Source organism: Musa acuminata, chromosome BXJ2-1, assembly GCF_036884655.1.
Source record: "Musa acuminata AAA Group cultivar baxijiao chromosome BXJ2-1, Cavendish_Baxijiao_AAA, whole genome shotgun sequence".
In the NCBI taxonomy this organism is placed as follows: domain Eukaryota; kingdom Viridiplantae; phylum Streptophyta; class Magnoliopsida; order Zingiberales; family Musaceae; genus Musa; species Musa acuminata.
In genome coordinates this window covers 6,814,231-6,837,430 of record NC_088338.1, presented here as the reverse complement: position 1 = coordinate 6,837,430, position 23,200 = coordinate 6,814,231, and the positions used below count along the sequence as shown (strand labels likewise).

General features: G+C 36.9%; 1 protein-coding gene across 1 annotated transcript; it reads right to left on the bottom strand.

Annotated features, from left to right (window-relative positions):
- Nucleotides 1–112: 112 nt before the first annotated feature.
- LOC103993639 (GBF-interacting protein 1-like) lies at nt 113–17,456 on the bottom strand. Its single transcript, XM_009413783.3, has 10 exons — nt 17,093–17,456; nt 16,010–16,053; nt 14,954–15,059; nt 14,311–14,446; nt 12,514–13,076; nt 8,983–9,373; nt 5,670–5,979; nt 4,269–4,433; nt 3,380–3,883; nt 113–1,098 (listed from the first exon to the last, which is right to left on the bottom strand). Exons 1-10 carry the CDS (start codon nt 17,253–17,255, stop codon nt 805–807), a joined length of 2,676 nt encoding a protein of 891 aa, XP_009412058.2. The 5' UTR covers nt 17,256–17,456; the 3' UTR covers nt 113–804.
- Between the last annotated feature and the right edge of the window lie 5,744 nt (nt 17,457–23,200).

Here is a 23,200-nt window from a genome sequence, read left to right as displayed (position 1 = left end):
CTCCTTAAATATTGTGTTGACATGACATATCCATTTGACACATGTCCCGACTAACCATTCAATGTTGAACTCCAATTAATTGACAATAATGATCATATTGCCAGAAAAAGAATAAAAAATAATGATCATATTACCAGAAAAAGAATAAGAACACTTGGTTGATGCTTTGCCAGAAACAAACCTGGAATTGTGGCATGTCTCATATTCTATTGAATTACAAAGACGAGGATATGAGCCCGCATGAATCCATCTTTAGTTTCTCCCAAACACTGGTGAGCTGAAAGGAGAACACGACATGTAACAAAGAGGATGTGCGGCTGCTATCTCGATTACACCAAATACAACTGTTGTGCTACAGTTTCTCAGTATCAATTTTTACTTTACAGACAAAGGCAGTGGAGAAATGACAACCCACTAGGGTAAATTCTTACCTTCTAAGGTCTTTCTATCACCTCATCAGTAGTGGTGGTGGTGGTGGTGGCGGCGCAAATGGATGTCAAATTTTCATCCATCGAAAAGAAACAAGCAAATGACAAAGAATGAGCAGCAGACAACCCAGGACGTGGAATTTGAGCGGACTGGACAATTGACATGAAAATGGTCAACATCAGCTTGAACTATTAAAGTCTATCGATTCCAAATTCTGAAACCTTCTCATTCAGGACGGCCGTCTTTTAGATATAGATATATATCCAGTCTTTCCGATCAGGCAACTCTACGCCACATTCGAAACATCTTCTGATCGGAACCCCAGGTATCCTTGATCACTGAGCTGCGGCTGCCATAACTTAGGTTTGGTTTCCTTCAATAGTTATTGGTCCAATTCATCTGTGCACGTTGTGGCTGTTGATAAACACCACCAGAGGGCCCCAACATTTCGACAGCTCCAGTGACAGTCTGGGACTGCTGGAGCAATGGATGAACAGGAGCTGAGACAGTTGGCGTCGGAGGGTAGACTCCGCTGAAGGCACCATGGCCAGCTTGTGTGGGTGCAAAAGTCATATGTTGTCCCTGAGAAGGAATGTTGTAGAAGGAGCTAGCCTGAAGAGCAGAAATATCCCGTCCAGGGGCCGGAATCCAGACAGCTGAACCTTCACTCTGCTTGGAAAACAGAGTTTCAGATACAACCAAGGCTAACTGATGCACATGGATTATAAATGAGAATGCACATTATTACAAAAAAGCTCTATAATTTCAAGAAAAAAGCAATATAAGCAAAGGCATAACAAAGCATGGAGAATCTTATGTTTCAATATTGTCGATTTCAAAAAAGAGCCAACAGGTCAATGCAAAAAACTCGTACAAAGTATTATTTACTGGTGCAGCAGGTTTTCCTCGTATCAATACCACAAGCTAACCAGTAAATACATCCAACATATGGGCAATAAGTACAGCTTTGCAAAACTCAGGCTAAATTCCACGTTAGTTAGTTTGTAGTAACTCCCTAGTAGGCTATCATCTCACAGGTTCCAAGAAAATCAACATATTTTTGTTTGGAACACCAACAAAGTTATACAGGAAACTTGTGAACTAAGCACATTGTGAAACTAGAAAACACTTTTTTAATCATGTTACTTATGGCAAGATCTCACGGAAAAGGTACAGCAAAAGAAGAAAAAACGTGACCAGGTCACCAACTTCAGGAGGCTATTACCAATGCAAGTCCCAGGAGGGTCAACTTAGGCAGCTATAGGATATAGCACCAACAGAGCACCTAACGCCTATAGCACCAACAGAAAAACCAAAAAAAAAAAGGATTAAAAAAACCAGGCAACTTCCTGGTTGGAACTAGTCTAATTTTGAAGCAAGCACTATAACCAACTTGTCATCAGGGATGGCTCTTTTTATTTTGGGTTTGATAACAATAAGACATTGAAACAAGTCTATACAGGTAAATAGAAGCTAATGATCAAACCATCCAGATAGTTGGTCATGATTATTCAAGGAACCCAGATCGAAGGATATCGAGTACAATTAATATAACTTGATAAAATGTATAAACTTAAAGCTGACAGGATTTTACTTCCTAGAGAAGAAGTAGCCATGCAAGATAAGCATCTGACAAAAAATATGCTTCAAAAATGACAACTTTTAGAAATAAAGAAAAGGAAATGCAGTGAACGAGACTCTTGCCAACATATGTTCAAAAGGAGAGGTTTTATCCTTGCAAACAGATAGGTTGTCTATATGACTTGAACCAAGGTCCCCCAGATCAAAAAGAAAAATCTTACTGTCACTAGAGTTCGCTCTCTAACTGTTTGAAATATATACAATATATTATCTTTCAAGGAATCAGCTTAGAACACATTCAAGAAGCATACACCATATATATTCAATTATTCCAAGATGCTTTCGGTTATATAATGTAAGGCCCACACTCTCCCTTCTGCAATTTCCTTCTTTCTATCCCCTTTCTGGCTTGTATCCACTAGTACTTGAATTCATAATCTTAATGAAATAAACTGATAGATCTTGCCTGAACAAGATTGACCTATCCAAGTCCCTACCTTTATAAGTCATTCCATAAGAACATCATGTACAATCCCAGTGCTCAGAATTTCTTGGAATATAGTCATGTCACAACTTGTAAGCTTATCTTACACTTGCTTCTGATGCTTCAGAGAACGGATGCTTTGTGAATTCATTCTCCTTAGTCCATGATCAATAGTTTCTAGTTTGACTTCAATAAATTCACATATAGGACTTGAGAAAAGTTCAGATCTTGGACTTAAAAATTGTTCTCACCTCATACCTTATTCAGATCAAATCAAGTGCATCTCCTTAAAAAATTATGCTTCTAAAAGGTAAAAACTGCAGCAAAAAATTTGCTTATGCTCAGCTCAATGCAAATCCTAACACTTCCAAAGCAATCATTTATAAAAAAGAGAAATGATTTCCAGTTCACTCTATCCTGCATGCTAAACATTGAAAGGGATCAACTATCAAGATTACAAACTGATTCAGTCAGCTCAACATCTGCAATGGCTCAACTAACAACAGCTTCCTAAGCTATTTATGCAACATACAATTACATATAGGCACTGAGAAAAGCAAAAGGAGAACTGAGTCCTACCACATTTGCAAACTATACAAAAATATAACTCTGTAGCTGTTTGAGTAATTCAGGTGAAGTAGCAAAAAATCATCACTGAATAATGAGTTTAGGAGCTCAAACAGTGATAACATTTGAAAGTTATACAATTAAGATTCTAGAAGACAGCTTTTTCAGAAACGATTTGTGGAACCCTTAAGCTAATTCTAAATCAACAATTTACACATCTAAGTAACAGCAGAACTATGGATTTATAGATTAGAATAAAGTAACTAAGCAAGAACTAAACATCATACACAAAACCTGTATAATAAAAACAGGAAATACCTGCTGCCCAGGAATATAAGCATTATTCTCCTTAAATTGGGAAGACCCAAGATCTTCATTGGAAGTTGAGTTTCCACTGCTAGCAGCAGGACCAGAAGCATAGCCAGCTGGAGTTGCATTATACGTTCCATATACAGATTGCAATCCAACAATTGTTGAATTGCCAGTATTAGCACCAGGCTTGTACTGGGGAAGGGTGTACTTGACAGCAGCAACAGGACTTGCAGCTCCAGGAGTTGGATATATGTTGCCAGTAGGAGGTTGCTGAGGGAATGCAGCACCACTCAAAAAATGGTGAAGGGTAGGAGGAGGAACATAAAATGGTGAGAAATATTGGCTGTATTGAATATAGTTCGGAGGATAGTGAGATATATGTAAACCAGGAGGTTGTCGGAAGATAGGAACTGGCTGTTGAGGAATAGCAACAGAACCTTGCATAGGAGCTGCAGCTTGAGTTGCTAGAGGAGTTGACCCAACCATAGGTAGCACAACGGAGTTGGTATTCTGGATGGGAAAAAGTGTAAGAGCATCATAATATACTAAGATCATGATGTTGAGAATCTGAACAAGAAGATAATATTAATACAACAAGGTTGTAAAATCCCAACTATTTGGGGATTTTAATACAAGATTATAAATAATAAGTAAATTGTCAAGACCAGGAAAAAAGGGTGTCATAATGAATCCTAGAATTCAACCACAAAATTCAAGAGCTAGGAACATTTAAACCTCTACTATTATGAAGAGGGCAAATAGCAGAGCATATGTTTTCCAAAAGCAATACCAAAAGATGGACCGTAATGTGGTAATTAGTATGACATAATTCAAAAGGATATCTCCCAATATTTCAAAATAAAAAAAGTATATAAGCAGAAAGTCAAACACAAACCTCTTGAGAAGCCTGGACTGTCCGAGCAGGTAGGACTGTAGTGTTCCCATTGTACCTAGAGGAGGCACTGGATGCAAGAAGTGGAGAGATGCGACCATCAGCATCGGCAATAGGTCGATAGAATGGTGTGTAGTAGCTTGTGGAGGGGTCATAGGATTGCTGAACCTGTATAACAGGATCAATATACCAACAGGAAATGAGAAAAGATGAAGCAGATTGTTTTCTAGTGCCAATCTGAAAAATAAAAAATAGAGAAATTTTGAAACAAGGGAATTCAGACAGTGTGATTATGGTTTGCAAGTATCTTCCTCTTCACACTTCTCCACTAGCTCCCAAATTGTTGAGGTCTTCTTATAGCTTTATCAACTTAATCATGAGTTCATGACGTCTAAAGGGGTGAACCCCTCATGGTGTGCATCAGCATAGAAGAACTCTGACAAATGCTTGCCGATCAATCTCATTCACATACCAAATAATGTTCGAGCATCACCACTGGATCCAAGGGGAAGCAGAAGACTCCTCAAGAGACAGATTACTACAATAATTTTCTTGCAGGATTACAGAAAATTTTAAAAAAATTATGAAAACGAGACAAGTTCTTACAGCTTTAAAGACCTCTTATTTAAACTATTCCATATCTTAACCTTACCTAGACTCTTAGAAAAAAGAGTAAATTGATACACTATCTCCTTAGCACCATATACCCAACTATGATCTGTTACCTCATCACCTGGCCTCACAAAAAGTGGCAGCATAATCCCCCTTCTTATGCACCATTCCTAGTTGAAATAGGGGTTCATGGCCCTTTTCCCCATCTGAACAGTATTATAAGATCCTGCTGGAACTCCATAGTGGTAGGAGGGACCTATTGCCATGTCAAGGATGGTACAAGGCAGAAAAGCAAGGTAGTTGTGAGTCGTGACTTGTGAATGCTCATGTGGCTGACAATTACCATGTGGGATGTGTGTGCAGAAATTGCAAGCTGTACAAGGGTCGTTGAGAAACACTTGATCGCTACCAGCTAAAGCAGTTGTGAAGGTGGCTAGGAGCATAGGAGACACACAAATAGAGGCATGAAGGATGTTTGTGTCCTGATAGTTACAGGGAAGTAGGGGAGGCAATCCATGACAAGCAATGAGCTCATTGATGCAATCAAGATTATGTATCAAGTGTACAGCTGAAGGCAAAAGTTTGAATGATAGACAAATGGCAATGACTGATCCTCAATATCTTATGGCTATTGGCCACCACCAGATTAGCTTCAGTAGCAATCATGCTATTAACTAATATCATAAAATTGAAATAAAGAACACTTTTGTATATAAAACACTGCATCACTTCAGCTATCAGATTATATAATTTAAGTGACATGGATATAAAGATCTAAAGGTGTCACTGTACCAGAAAGTTTGGGAGACGAGAGGTATCACAAGCCTGAGGTTCTGAGCTTTCAAAAGGTGCAAATTGGCTTCCGAGCACTTGTGTGTCCAATCCAAGTGATGGATATGATGGTGCAGATTGAACAACCAGATTCTGAGAGCCATCTGGAGCTAAAGAAGCCTCTTGTTTGCATTGGTCATTTTCCACTGCAGTAGATATGCTTGACGAATCACTTGCTTCTTTGGTTGGATAACTATCTAACACCAGTTCAGGTGATTGAGGATGACCCATAAACTCAGCTTCTTGACCAGCTGAGGTTGCCATATGAATGCTGCCCATAAAAAACAGAAAGAAACAAAATCGTTAAAAAGCCACAATCTAAGCATAACAAAATGGTAGTAGTAAACAAAACAAGAAAAAAATGATGAAAAGGGAAACAAGATCCTCCAATACAGCATTGAAATTAGTGAAAGATAGCTTAAATCAATATTGACTTGACTATAGTATATATTAAAATGAGGTAGAAAAGTTTCTAAATAAATGTAAGCTTCTTTCGACACTGTTAAGAGCAGTTTTTGGTTGTCCGAGCTGGAAGCTGAATCAGATCTAACCTTGTTCTTCCTCGAGCCAGTCCCAAAGCGAAACTCCCCAACTCAGACGTCAGAACCCTACAAAACTATGTGGGGGGCATTCCCGACAAAGTCCCCTCTGATGCTTAAGTCAATTATCTAGTCGGATTTATATTGTTGAGTGTGTCGAGACATACCTATGACCCCCTCTTTTATAGTGGAGGTTTGGAGCCATTACGCCTGCTTATTGTGCAGTTTGTGCCATATTGGGGGCGTGGGATTTGGTTGTAACTGTCGTCAACTCGTGCGGGACCCAAGATTGCATAACTTCCTTCCACGTGACAGTCATCAGGTGCGGCCATTTGGCTTTACTTATAGGGAGTTTGTATGAAGCTATGGTGGTGACAAGCAGTCAACCAAGTGACTCCTTGATGTCAGCCACGTAGGGTCCGCTAGTCAGCTGCGTGGAGCTGATGTGTCGTCCACGTGGACGTGTCGGCCCTGTGGAATCAATCAATCGGCCACGTGGAACCAAGGTGTCGAAAGAGAGCCGAGGTAGGGAGTGTAGCAAAATCAGGTCGAAAAGTAGGGTTAGGTTGACATCAGCGATTGGCGTTGTGGTTCTAGCGGGCCTATGCGGCTGGGCATGATAGTGCAATGGCATGACGGGCTGACAACGCCAGGCACAGTGGGGCGGTGGGTCAATAAGGTCGGCGTTGTGGCACAATGGGTCAACAAGGTTGAGTGTGGCAAGCAGATAAGGCCGGGAGCGATGGCACAATGCGATGGGCTAACAAGGCTGAGTGCAACAAGCTGATAAGGCCGAGAGCAACGGCACGACATGATGGGCCGACAAGGCCAGGCACAGTGGACCGACAGGGCCAAGCGTGACGACGTGGTGGGCCATCGAGGCTGGGCACAACGACACGAAGTGACGTGGACATTTGCTATGCACACCTCCTCTCTTAGGGAGCGGGAGAATCCAAGCGTGATCTGATAACTAATCACGCACCATACCCACCTATCACGAACGGTCGTCGCGCACCCGCAACAACTCCATTCAACGAACCGTTCGTCGCTCTCATCTACATGTACAGCAGCTTGGCAGCATGTTTTGTCATGGTTTTGAGTTATTTTGCTTGTAAAAATGTAAGTTCGAACAAGTTGCAGCGCTACAAAGCGACCGCTCACCGAACCGAGCAAAACAGCCCCAAAACAGCTCCGTTTTCGTGTGCCACGGGCTATTTCTTGCAGTCCGCTTTCGCTCACCAAAACGTCAGCCATCTCAGCCCCTTGGAACCACCCAGGTGGCACAAGGCTGGATGGGGCTTCGGTACAGTGTCGGGCGTTAAACAATCTTTCGCAAGTTCGCACGTTACCTTGACAGGAACTTGTTGTCGCGCCCGGCACCCGGTGAGCAGCTATTTGTGGACTTGCAGTTATTCATTCAACCTTTTAAAGTCCTTGTTTTCCCCCTCTCCCTCTTTTCTCTTGTGCACGCAAGGTGCTCGCTGAATTGCTTGTAAAGCTTCCCCTTTTTGCGAGACGTCGGGATTTGTTCGTCGCTCGTTCTTCGAACTAATCAACTTTCTCTTTTTACAGGCCCTTCGGGACCTGCGAGAGGTTGCAAGTAGGCTGATCTTTGCGGACGCAAATCGCAAGGGCGAAGCGCGACTTAGGCAACGCAAGCTAAGTTCGCGCCTTTGCCACAAGAGTGCCTCGCGACTTAGGCAACGCAAGCTAAGTTCGCATCTTTGCCACAAGGGTGCCTCATGCCTTAGGCAATTCCAGCTAAGGTCGTGACACACCGGTGACAAGGGCAATGTGGTGAAATTGTCACCTACCATCTGGCCATTGAGTAGATCATGGCGAATTCAACGTGGAACCAATCGAATTGCATGGAGCTGATGTGTCCACGTGGAACCGACATGTAGACCCTGTGGAATCAGTCGGTCAACCACGTGGAGCTGAGGTGCCGAAAAAGAGCCGACATGTCGACGGGTGGCGCTAACATGTCGACCACACCATCTTTGCCATAATAGATACATTTTACAATATAGTTTTATGCTATGATCAGCAAATAAAACAGACAATGATTGCAAAGGTCACCGCCTACTAGTATTTCTTGTACACAACGCAAATAACATTTTGCATTCTATGCCCTTTGCCAAAGTTAAATCCTAAAGTTATTTTATTAATACCAGTGATAGATATACCAACTCGTAATATAACATTGTAGGAAGCATCAACATGCATGAGTATCATAACAACAAAAAGTTTTTACTAATACGAGTGACTGAAATATCAAGTTATCAACTAGCGGGTAAACTAAAATTCTTGGAAGAATAACATGTGAAAGTTTCTATTTTCTAATATACAAGTACTGTAACAATGCCTATCACTTACAGACCTATCTTTTATTTTACAGCAAAAGGAGCAGTCGACAAAATTCTACCACACAACTTTGCAATTTTTTCCACATAGCCAAAACAATAGTATAGGAAAAAACAACCACACAAACAAGAGCAAAATTGATCGTTGTAAAAGTTCAAAGCTTCCTCAACAGACATTAATATGCACATGCATATTATACCATATTGAATAAACTTGTTAGCCTTTTTTTACTGAAGTTATTTCATCTCATCAAATACAAAATGAGTTCATTATGTAAATGTGAATCATGATACCCTGATCTAAAATAACCAATAAGTAAAGCACATGTAAATGAAATTGTCAAACAACAATGCAACTAATGCGCCTGAGACCTTAAAGAAGGCTGCTCAGAAGTCTCTTTAACCTCCTGAGATGACTCAGAAGGTGGTGTATCAATCTTGTCTCTAGTAGGGCCATTAGCAAAAACCATATTCAACTCAAAATTTTCATCAAAGCTTCCAAAACTCAACCCATGTCTTTCAGACTCTGGGACTTGAAGATGGTTTGGAATTATGACATGTTGTCTGTCAGATAACTTCAGTTCGTCTAGCTTCTTTTCTAACTTCATGGTAGTTTCCTCTGAGGTCACAGAACATGATGCTGGTAACGATTGAGAAACAGCTTCAGCCATCACTAATATATCAGAAGTGTCAGTTATTTCAGATGCTTGGGCAGGATTCACTTGTACTGATTTTGGTTTCCACTCTTTATTAGGCACAGGTGCTGAATAAGAATAAGTACTACTTAGTCAACTATTAAGTATAGCAAACTTATCAAAGAGTGGAAAAATGAATAATCAAGAACTTAAATACATGTAATTTCAACACTCAAGATAAACTGTACACGGTTGACGTAATTACATATGAGAATTGATTTTAGGAGATCAACTACTAAAAATTACCAAACATTTGTGGACTACCTATAGGAATTGCACTGAGAACAAGGTCGACATACAACAAAAGATTGCTCATACATGCTATTGCAGCACTGATATTTGACACAAAGTGTGTCAACTGCAAGAGCATCCAAATGCACCACTGGACTAAAGTCTATGCACTATAAGCCAGCAAGTTTCCAACACAAGGTTATGCTACAATACCAAACCTTGCGTTAAAGTATAATATACTCTGAAACAGAGAGATAAGAGTAATGGAAGCCAACCTCAAATAATTAGCAAACTTCCACAGCTTTCTCTGTATTAGATGATTTCCCATCTACATAATTAGCAAACTTGCATCTTATCACATCTACAAATAAATTGATACACTCTAGCAACAAGGTATATGGGATGATAGAGAGAATGGATTTGAGATGTTAATTGGGCCAAAATTGCATACAGATCAAGTGACATCCAGCTTGAGTTTTTTATAAAACTAAAACATTTTAGTCAATTTCAAAGATAGGGCTGCTGATTTGACACAACACTAGAATGATTTGGGGATTATTTTCTCACTACAGCCTGCTTGGAATGAACAAAGCACTGTGATAAAAAATCAAACAAAATCCAGGGAGGCATTAGATATATTGTTATCACTACTTTACTAAAATCAAATCATACCTGATGGGACCATATTATAGTGGATTATTCCCACAAAACAGGCACTTACAAGATATATTCATGTCTAATCTTTTTTTCTCATTACATGAAATGTTCTCAACTTAGTCCCTTCAGAAATAAAACCTAAAATAGCAGGTATCTTCTTTCTTTAAGGGTACAAGAGCTAAGTCATGAATCAAGTCACTTCAGGTCAAGTTCAATGAACTTATTGTTTATCTATCTTGTATTTAGAGTTCAGGCATACATTGGATTTAAAAAATTGGGTGAGTTTCACCGAAGGCTGTATCTGTCATACTGAACATAAATCCACCATAACAAAAGCTTGATTTCCCCCTTACAAAGTCCAAATATCAGTACAAATTTCATGTGTATTATAATAGAATGTTTATCATTTATGTATTGCACAACCAATTTACCCAAGCCATCTTAATCTAACCAATTATAACATGATTTACTTGATATGTACATAAAGAAGAACTTTGGGACCAAGAAGCAGGCTCTGTTTTATATCTAATCTAAAACCTGATTTTTGCAGATAGTTTAAGGTTCAATTTTTTCATCACTAGAGAATGGGCCAGTGTCATAGTGAGATTGATTCTTTGTGATCTAAATGATCAGGACTAAAATCAGGGAAACAACATTGCTTTGTAGGAGTAAGGCTGCTACATTGACCTTCAACATACCATAGTAAGGAGCCCTAAGCATCTTTCATTGTCATTGTTACAAAATTCAAATAGATCAATGCACTCAAAAATCTGATGGACCATGGTTTCAAGACCTGGCATCACACCATATGCTGCAATGATGTACCAATTTGTGTCAACTCTAGGCATGACTCGGAATACTGACATGAATAGAAGGCAAGAAACAAAGAAAAACATAGTGAGGAAAAAATTGTTATCTTATCATTATCATCAACAAGAACAAGCCATAAATCCCATCTATTTGGGATCAACTATCCCACCACTGACCTCTTTTTAGGTCAATGTCACTAAGTAAAAAAGTCACCAAATTATTTCTTTTTCTTATTCGATCTTCCTCAAGCTAATATCAATCATCTCATTCTTGGCTAAAATCAAAAGTACACATACCCTTTTATCCGTGGCCTCTTCTCCGATAGGGAGCACCATAACGGGTATCAGTCTACAAAAGTAGAATGCCAATATAAGCTAAACCCCTCCAGGTATAGTTACAACAAACATCTAAGACAAAGACTATCCGGTGAGTATGGCACATCATGACTTAAATCATGACCAAGTCCCAACTTAAAGATGTGGTGTAAGTCATGGGACTGAGAGGGTTGTAGGATTGCAATGCACTTGCAACAAGCATTTCTCTTATCCAGTTAACATGTTTGTATCACTTGTTATGCAAGTTCAAGATAACAGCTTGGCTAATTAAACAATGTATAATATTCTTTGTTAAGACAGTTAAAATCTAAAAGTTACAAACAGACAACCAATGTATTACAACTGATACAAAGAATGGTCAGCCATATCTTTCAGTTTCTATTTTGGGAGGTTACATGAGATTCAAGTAAATGAGATTTAGTTGGAAAGCTTTAAGAAATGCAAAAGTCATATGTTCTGGGGTAATCATACTGTTTGAACAGCAATAACTCAAAGATCCAGAAAGATGCATGAAATATTGGTCTCTCATTCATCTTCAAACACCGATAATTTTTTAAGCTCAGTGAGCAGAGAAATTTGATCAATTCAGGAATTGCAGCACCTTTTTAAACAAAAAATTGCATATTTTGGAAACTTCTATATATATTCAAAAATGGGCATTTAGGAGAATGGAAGTAATTAATTGGACTAATCACAAACCAAACAAAGCGATTCAAGGGAGTTTATCATGCACAGGTGCCTGCTCATGAAAACAGAGAGATCCTATTAAAGCATTAACTTAATGCTGAATCAAAAATTTTGCCTTGAAGCCAACAAAATTGCTACAGAGCAAACTAAATATTGATAGCATATAAATAAATAATTTAAGAACCATGGTCAAAGCAGGCTTAGGAAATTAGTTAACAACAAGATGTCGTCTTTATTTTATCTCCTAAGAAACAAGCATGCTGTATATTTTAGATAAACTGACAGATCAATTCGTCAGCATTAATTCAAAGGGGGGGTGGGAAGGAAATAATCCATCCTGGTATTATCACTTCATAAACTTCCACTGTCTGTAATAAATGGAGGGTCATGATAACAAAGCACCACAACAATATTAGATATAGTCGATCGATCAATCATCACCCAGTACAAAAAGAAAAAGATGCTACAAAATAAATGTTAAGTTCTACCTTTCTGTGAACCACTTAGATGAGGACGATTGTTGTAAGTAGAGGACTGTCTGCTGTTTATAACACTGGAGAAAGAAGATACAGATTTTTCTGAGAGTTCATTTGTTTTGGATCCTTGTGGTTTGATTTGTATCTTCTTTCCATGCGTATCGGCATTGCTCATGTCAGAAGAACCTTTTCCGCCGATATTTAAGAAATTCCGTCCAGAAATATCTCGAGATGCAGACTCATGTGTGGCTGTCTCAATAAGGGAGTGTTGAATCCCTGTTACTTGTTTGGTAGTTCCCAACTCAGCAGTGCTGCATGTAACAGGAGATGTCACTAGCTTAAGGTCTGAGATTGAAGTAGAGACTTCAAAAACAGGTGCTGCTGTCCTGTTTTCTGCACTGTGGTCTGAACCTAGTACAGATTGTCCAGATGCAGATCCATATATTACATCACTGGAATTTATCCCTGAAGTCCCACTCTTAGTAGTTACAGCACCAGAATTTTCTTCCCATGGGGCAATGCCACTAGCGCCAGAGACATGGGACCCCTGAGATGATAATGGATGATCTGTTTTGCTGGGACCATTGGCAACATCAGATGCAATTATTACAAACTATAGCTAGGTCAATAAACTAGGCAGTAATAGAAAGACATCTCACACTTAGAGAAAACAAATCATAACAGACAGCATCAGAATATATATATTATAGTAGTGTTAAATCAGATAAAAATAAATGCTGGAATACAATAGTCTAACCAACAATTATATCTAGACATCAACTATAGTCTAACCAACAATTATATCTAGAAGCTGAGTTTGTGCTTCATTATCAACTGGAATACGATAGTTGAGCTTCATAAGGTAAAAGATGCATTAGTCTTAGAAACAGTTGCTACTGACGATTCATGAAATTTAGGAATAAATTATGTGTGTGTGTGTGCTTTCTCTGGTTTGTTCTTTTTTGGTTCACATGAACATGGTTCAAAAAGAAGGCAACCCAGTGGACAAGTTTCCACTGATGTGCATACTGCATACTGCAGAAAGTTGCTACATGAAATGATATCCCGGTAAGCAAAGAGACTATAAAAATGACTCAATCCCTTGACACCAAAATTGAAGAGTACCAATCTTATGGTGGCATCAAAGTTCATCCTCTCCAAATGAATGTGATCTGCTATTATCATCCGCCCATGAGTTCTTAAACAGAGAACAAAAAAGGTTGCCTCGTTTAATGGTTATGTGTTCATCAGCATAAACTTGATCCAGTTGCTACATAAAAAGCTTTAACACATAAATTTCCCTCCTTCCCAGCCCAAAAAAAAAAAAGGCTCATTCTTAAGCAAAATGAAATTACTGATCTCAATCTAGTTGCTATCTCCTAAGTTGTACTTCAACAACATGTAGTCAAAATATAACCACCAAAAGCCAGGATGTGACAATTTTGACTACCAATATTATTTAGAAGTAAACATATGAAGGAAACAACGGTATCTCAGGATGTTCCCCCAATAACATACCAATGACAACTCACATAAACCATCAAGCAGATCATGTTGCTTCGATGTTAAGACAACATAAGACGCAATGAAGCACTGGAAACTATAACAAGAAAAAACAACCTGACTTAGCAGCAGCCTCTGATGGCACTGAAGTCCGAACGTCAGCACAATTAAGGCATAAATCCAAAGCACTATAAAACTTGATATATGTCTTCTTCAAATTGAGCATCAAGAAATAAAAACATGTTCCTAGTTTAACAATATTAGTATATTTACTTAAAGCCAACCTGAACAGACACAAATAAATACCTTGACGTGAACTTAGCAGAATTATTATCTGTGTCAAGGGTGGTGGTGGTGGATGAAAAGGATGTATTGGCTTTATCTGTACCTTGATTTAATCCATTCTCCTTCCCTGAAGTAACATTTCTTCCAGCAACATCATCTTGTAGCCAATGGAAATTATATGGTCAATATCCAATAATAAATATCCAACAAGTAGCAATAAAGCATGGCAACAGTAGCCAATATGTGTTTTTTGTGTCACAGAACACACCTTAGAAATACAACAAAACATGTTCTATAAAGTATTTCCAAAAGCATTTATGGAAGGTCTCCAAAGAGCAAAATGCAAAATATCACAGCATATGGAACAGAACACTGAGTCCACACATCATAATATAGATGGCACAAATCTGATTTCTGATACAACTGACTTTGGGTAATTTAAGAAAGTTCTTATTGATGTATGTGTGAGATGTTCAAATTAGAAGAAAAGGCATCGATGTACATATGGTTAGCTAATAACCAAGTAATATCACATAAAATACGAATGTTATGCAGTCAGATAAACAAAGAAGGGTCCAAGACCAAGAAGAGAAACATATAACTTCTTAGAGCAACTCATTAGCCACATAAAGTTTGAGTATTATATTACAAGAAAACTACATACCACTAGGCAGAGAGTGTGAAGAGTAGTTCAACTTTCCTCGACCTCCTCTACCACCTCGTCCCTGCACACCTGGCCTCCACCTAGCATCATTAGGGTCTCTCACATTCTGTTGAGAATAGCAGAATATTCATTTGGTTAATCTCAAAATTGGAGAGTTTATAGAGGAAAATTGTTGATATTTGTTTATTTTAGGGGCAAAAATGTGAGATAAAGAAATGGGATCTTGAATGATTTTTAGTATGTGGAGGATGCATGCGGGTAGCCATCATACAATAATTTAACTGAAAGAATAGGCTTTGGGCAGGTTAGAACAGGTTTCAACTAGTTAAGATCATTGTATTACAGACAAACTCAACCAGTTTCCATAATATTTTGTTCAAGACAAAGGAAGTCCATACATTTCGAGTTACGGGTCTGGTCTAAGACCAACCCAAAATGGTTCAGTTTCAACCATATCACCCAAAACTTGAAACCATCCAGTCTCCGGCTCTTATGAGATTATAACTTAAGAAAGTAATAGAGCAAGCAAATCCTTTTTGTCACTTCAATCACACTTATTGTGGGTTCAATTCTTTTCATAATAGTTCATTCTAGGCAGTGACAAGAACCAGCATGTTTAATTTTTTCCGGTGACTCCTATTTAACTTACATAGCAGCCATTTGACTTCGACAACTCTCCTATTTAAACTCTAAAGAATTTGGAGAAAACAAATCTGAATCATTAGATCAACACATTGTGCTAGAAACTAAATTTTGAAGAGAGAAGTGAAGAAGAAAAAGAAGAATTTAATCTAGAATTACGCAATTTATATAATATAAAGAAGACCTGGACCTTCACATGTCTCAATATAGATTCCAATTAGTCCCTTTTGGGATTCAGACAGATGACAAAATGACATGTACTTTAATCAAATGCTTATATTAAAGTAAATGTCAATGACTTGTTTGATCCTGCAACTTTGTTAACACATATATCCCCAGACTTCACATATTAATCACTTTCTTAGCATAAGCAAAGAATAAAAACAGACGCATTAAGACAATAAAAAAAATTACCTCCTTTCTGTTGTCACGCTTCCTTCTCACTTCATGAAAGGTGTCTACAACACAAAAACCAGATAGTAGTTATGACTAAGAAGGCAATTAAAACAATACAACATAAGCAAGTACGTTCCAAATTCAGGTATATACACACCAAGAAAGAGATTACAGAATATCCAACTGATAAATGAATATTGTTATTACTGAAGAGACAAAGGAGTGAAAACATGGAAAAGAAGAGACATCATACTGGAAACCGTAGATGTTTTTAGACATATAAATATATTTATATATTATTATCTAAATTAAATTTTAGCAGAATATATGGTACGGAACATGGTAAAATGCCATCAAAATTCTTGGTTTTGTTAATATCTAAATAATGTAAATATGCCAACCATATTACCACTAGATATTCCAAAATAAATTATACATAGAACATGACGCTTAGTAAATTAGTTTAATATAATAGAAATACTCCCTTAGCAAGGTACAACTACAACCAAAATTTTACAAGCTACTCTACCGGGAAAGAACATGGAACTCAACATCACTGTGCCTCTCTAGATAACAAGAAAAGACGCCTAAGACCATCACTCCTCAAATACTTGTTGCTCCAGAATCATGAAAGACAAGTCCAACTAAATCACACGTGATTCCGAGATTATAAATATTTTTTGCTAGATATTGCAGTTATAGTATAAAGCAGATCATATAATTCAAATTAAAGGTGAAATCCAATCTAAGGGCACTGGTGACCCAACTGTTCCTTCTGTTCCGGAAAAACTCATTTTAACTCCAACAACATACAGTTTAACGACTAGGCTACCCCAACCACCATCGATCCACCTAACCCAGAACAACAAAACGTACGAATCAATTTCGCCAGCCAGAAACTCCAAATCTCCTACCCAAGAAATCCAATGAGATGCGCAATAGTGCCAAAGGAGGATTAAAAATATCGATACTCAAGAAACTCCACAGCGCCAAAACGCTGCGAGTCGATTCGCCCGAGAACAACGGCCGCCCATCAGAACCAAAAGCCGAACACCGGACCAAAGCGCACGGCAGACGAGGAAGGCAAAGGAGAGAGGGTGCCTTGGAGCAGGAGCTTCTGGGCGGTCTCGTTGGGATCCATGCCGCAGTCCTTGAGCATTGCATAAATCTCCTCGTCGCTATGGTTGCCGGCGATCTCCTTGATGTTCTGAATCGTCCGTCGCACACCGGCAGGGATCGAAACCCTAGAACCGCCGCCGCTCATCTTCCAATCCGGGATAGACGGGAGAGAGGTAGGAGGAGGAGGAGGAGGAGGAGGAGGTAATAGGAGTTAGAGAGAGAGAGCACAAAAGAAAGAGGAGACTTGAAGTCGTCTCGCCGCCTCTTTTCACTTGTAGTCCCTTCCGCCCTCGTTTTGGTCTTTTACAACAGACAGCGTGTTTGTGAGAAGGGGGAACGATTTAATTTGGGGAATTCTCCCCAATTACGTACAAAGTTAAAGACGTTCGGGCAATTCTTCGCCTTGTAATGAAATGCCCAAAGTTAGGTTTTCGTTTTTCTCCTGATTACATTCTATTTTCTTTTCTATTTGGCATTTTGGCAAAGAATTCAACCAAAAAGGTTTTCCCAAATCAAGTCTCTGTCATTTCGTTTGTAGTGAGCCCCTTCCTTTATGAACTGATCAAAAAAATATCATTATTTCGCATAAACTCAATTCGGTTTGGTTGGATCGATTTTTTAAGGATAATTTAAAAAAAAAACTCTATTTTTGTAAAAGAACTCACTATTTAGAATCCCTTCTTATTATTCACAACTTTTTGCTATTTATATTTTTAAAAAATAATAACATAATATTTTACTATTTTTGATCTCTCTAGTTCTATTTTTGCTTTTTTTTTTTCCAACCTCGCCTATGCATCTTACTACACAATTTAGAAAGGCACAAAATGATATTTTATAAGTTAATACAATTGACTTATAAGATAATATCTTTTAGGCTCATAAACATAATTTTAAAAATATTAAATCATTATAATAAACATCAAAAACTATTTCTCATATTTTCTCTTTGATCTAAGCTCATCTCATTTCATCGGCTATCATTTTTTTATTAATTAAGAGGAGGGTGAGATGGAGAATGGAGAAAAAAATGATTATAAGTATGGAGTGAAAAGATTTTACTGAAAATTTAAAATTATATTTATAAATATTCAAAATAAATAACTTAGGAATATTCAAAATTATGGATTGAAAGGATTGCGAATACTAATATCCTTTTTTAAAAAATTTATTTAGCACCCATTTTTTAAAAATTCTTATGAATTATTTTTTCTTTAAAATAATAATATTGCTCTTGTTAACCATTGCCTCCGATCAGTGTTGTTGTCCATCGCCTCCGCTCAGTGTTGTTGTCCATCGTCCTCGCCTCCTCTCCTATTACCCTTTACTATCATCCTCCCTCTATTAGCGATGATGGTAAATGAGAGTGAGACTATGGAGGGGATCAATGTTAGATCCAAATGAATGAGCAGAGAACAACATAGAGTGTTGCATAGGCTATAGGAGAGTCAAGGAGGGAACGAACATGACGATCAAAGTCCACCAATAAGACAAGATCAGATGAGAAGAGCATGGAGGCTAGGGAGAGGATTTGAAAGCGAGCTTAGGAGATGATCTCCCACCATGATTGCATAGTGCTTGATGTGGGCGCGTTGTTGCCTCCCCTATTAGGGTTTGACATATGATTGGTTCTCTATGATATTTGTAAGAATTTTTGAAAATTGATATGCTATACAGGAATTTATCTAAACTAGAGTTTTTTTCAAGAATTTATCTTTTTTTAAACTAAATTGATTATAGTATTTCATATAAAGTTTATAAAATTTATTATATGTACACATCCCTTTTCAAAAATCCATTGGAGTTTAATTTTATATTTTTTAATGACTTACATATTCATTGGATCAAGTCATCTATTTAAGACTAAAGCAAAACATCTTGAAACATATTAATTATTGATGTTTGATCATCATTTCCAACTTGATGTTCATGATTTTTCTATATAAAATAAATAAATAAATAAATAATTTCATCAATCATGCTCTGTAGAAATCGTCTAACGATCTTGATATTACAAAGATGATATTTATTACTCCTAAAATACTTTTAGTAATTCTTATATTACAAACATTATATGCTACTGATACATGAGAGTGTTTTTAAATCAAAGATTGATCGAGGATTAGAGCATAGTGTATAACCACAACTACATGCGACACATGCGTACATCCAATTAAGAGAAATTAGTCTGTGCATATATTCTACCAAATAGTCAATAAAAATAATTAGCATTGAACTATTGTGAGAGTGTTTTTATAATAGACTCTTGGACTGTCGTTGTGCGTTTTACTCAATCTTGATTGTGATCATGAAGCACCTTGAAAATTTTGTTACCAATGGAATGATATCATTCGTGAGGTAATACGTACTTATACATATTTTAGGAGAGATTTTCCTCAATCATGCACTCAAAGCATTCAAATATGTGATTGATTTTTAAATCAAAGATTGATAGAGGATTAGAGCATATAAGGAATGTAAAATTATTATTTTATTTTTGTCTCTATCATGATCTCTTATCATGATCCTACAAGATTAAGCTTTCATCAAGGATGCTAATCTTAAATCGAAACAACTAAAATATCCTACAAGCGAGAGACTTTGTGAGAGAGTCTACTAATTGGTTAAAAGTATAGACGTGAGAAACACATATGTGATATTTAACAATTTTATCTCTAACAAAATGAAAGTAGATGAGAATATATTTTTGTGAAAGTAGAACACTAGGTTAGAGCATAGGTAAGTGGCACTTATATTATCATAGTGTATTGTTGGAGTATATTGGGAGGTGATGCCAAGTTAGTGTAATAAATTGGTGATCGAGTTTAATTTTACACTGGCAATACCTTCGTATTCAGCTAAAATAGTGGATTTTGCAATTGTGTTTTGTTCTTAAAACTCTAACTAATTAGTTTGCTCCCAGAAAGATAACGTAGGCTGATGTAGATGTTTTATCATCAATGTTGCTAGTCATAGGTGCCCTACAAGCTAATCACGTGAGTGATGACACGTGTGACATGATACATACTTCTTTTGCTTATTATTATTTATTGATACTTTTCTCACTTTATATTATCTGTTGCATATATTATGAAATCAATGGATATGTACAATAGGAATCAGATCATGATGAGATCATGATAATGAGACTGATTCACCTTTAAACACAGACTTTAAAAATCTTAGTCGTAGGTTACTCGAAAGAACATCGAGATAACCAGATAGATTGGTGTGTTATATACATGTCCATATGATGGATGTGCCAAGTTTCATAGCTACTCATGTTGGACACCAAAGATACAGTATAGGTGCTTATTGGAAAATAGTTCACTGATTGATCTACTCATCGAATGCTAGATGGTTGATAATATCTCATTGTCAAACAACGATTCCGTCATCATAGTTGTGTATTTGGTATTCAGACTTGAGACACTAAGGATGCCTTATATGAGTACTTTACTCTTTAATATCAGACTTATTGGTCTGGAAGTTTCAGATCTAGTACAACTGGTCATCGGGAGTGGTAGCCAAACTTACAAGGGTAATTAAGTATCGATAAATGATCATATGCTCTTATGGTTATGAGAGAAATATCTTGTGTTATTGCTCAGACAAATCCCTGACCAGGGTTATTCAGATTGAGAGAGAAATAGTTCATTGAGAAAATCCAACTAGAGAGACTCAATTAGAAACCGTATGGGCATGACAATACCATGCCCGATATACGATCGTTGGGATATTAAATGGATAAGGAACTATAGATACATGGTAACTAAGGACAAACATGTCTAATAGATTGGATTCTCATGTATCATCTAGGGAATGCAACGAAGTGGCCTAGTACGTCCGTAGTCGATAAGTCAAGTGAATTATTATAAGAGATGATAATTCACCGAGTTAGAAAGAGTTCTGATATGTATGACTGATCCCTTCTCCCCCCTCCCTGCAACCTCCTATTCTCCTCCCTCCCTCTTCTCCTTAACTAACAGCCCCAGTTGGGGGCATATGGATAGCAAGAAGGGTTAATCCCTTCTCGATCATGTGATATGCGTGGAGAGAAAGATCATGCAACGATTTGAGGAGCGTCTTTGTCACATCTATCATATGGATCACAACTAGAGATAAAGATATATGACTTCCTTCATCCTCTCCTATAGATCTGCAAGTTTTCAGAAATATATAATCTCCCTAGGTAACACATCTTTTATATATACGTAGTCTTTGATTTTGTGGGTTTTTACGTACCAATCTTCGTATAATGACAATAAACCCTTTTATACGGGAAATCTATTATTTTATTTTTTTATTCTTTCATTGCCCATGTGATGCTACCCTATGTTTCTCAATAAGTGTTGTCTGTCCGATCAGCATTAACAAAGGCATAGAGATAAAGTGATGAGTATTTATAAAGAAGAAGTTCATGATTAAATATCCCTTAAAGATATTCCAAGACATATTTTAGTATAGACCAATGTGTAATGGAGGGCCAATGCATGAATTATGATAATTTCTTGAGTTTAAATAAACTATTAGAATATATAAAAGATAAAACACTAAAGAACCAATTACTTGTTAGTACTACATGAGATTCATAGTAGGGTAACCATCGTATAATTTAAATAACTCAATGGTAGAGAGTAGGGTAGCGACTTCTTTAACATTTAGTATAGTCGTCTTCAATAATAGATCTTAAATGTGCTTCTTTTAAGATAAAAAAAACCCTTAAAAGTTGTTTCCACTCCTAGAAAATAGTTCAAGCTTTCTAGTTTTTTACGAAGAATCGTTCTATTAATTGCTTAAAGAACTACTTGATTTCCATGAAATTATTGTTTATAATAATAATGTCATTAATATAAACTAGTAGATATATATAAATATTTATTTATTATTATAGGAATAAAAATGTGTTAGATTTAAAGTTGATGAAACTGATTGACCTAAAAAAGGAGTTAAGTTCGATATACCAAGCTCTTAGAGCTTGATGAAGTTCATAAATAGCTTTTTGTAATTTACAAGCATAGTTTAGATATTAAAGGTGGATGAAGTCAGGGGGTTATTACATAAAGATATCTTCAATTAAAGTCTCTTATAATAAAGTATCATTGATATCTACTTAGCATACATGCTAATAACCAAGCTTATGATAAGTTGAATTATCATTCGTTTAGCAACTGGATTGAAAATCTTTGTAAAATCAATACATAGTCATTAGTAAAACCCTTTAGCTACTAAACACAGGATCCATCTGGGTTCTGCTTAATTTGAAAGATCTATTTACACCTAATGATATTTTACGTGAGATGAGATAGTATAAGGGTGCATGTGATATTATGGAGTAGAAAATCATATTCCTCACATATGAATTTATACCAGTGTGGAGATTTTTGAATTTGGGTGATGATTATAGATTTAATATGGTCAAGTGGAGAGCTTATAGTATTATGAAGATTAAGGATTTGACGTAATTTGAAGATATTATTTTTTTAGCATGTTTGACATGTGATATCCAAGCTCAGCGATATTATTTAGTTTTGTTAAATGTATTAGAATTAAAGAGTTAGTGATATATACCTAATTAGGTTGATGCACTTTAGTGTCATTTGTGGTATCGAGGGCGTTGCTTTATCGACTATTATTGAGTGAGTTGGTAGAAAGAAAGAAATTATAGAGGAGGTGAGGTGCTATTGAATTGGAGTAATAAGAAGTACAAGTCTAGAGGAAAAAATATTTATTGACAGTGTGAGAGGTGCACTTGAGAGGGTTTGAGGTGACTAATATTAGTTAAAGAACAACAGTTCAGAAGAGAAAGGTGGGCTCGATAAAAATAGCATAATGTGATATAAAGACATTTTGAGTATGAGGGTCATAGTTTTGAAAATTATTATGTTCATGGGAGTACCCAATAAAGAAGCAATGCTTGATCCTTGGTGTTAACTTATGTAAAGTATATGGGCATAGCTAGGGATAACATAAATAACTAAATATTTTAAGTTTTTAAATATTTGAGATTTTATAAAATAATTTTTTAAATGATGACTGGTGTTGTAAAATCAAGATGAGTATATAATTAATGAGGTATATCGTAGTTTG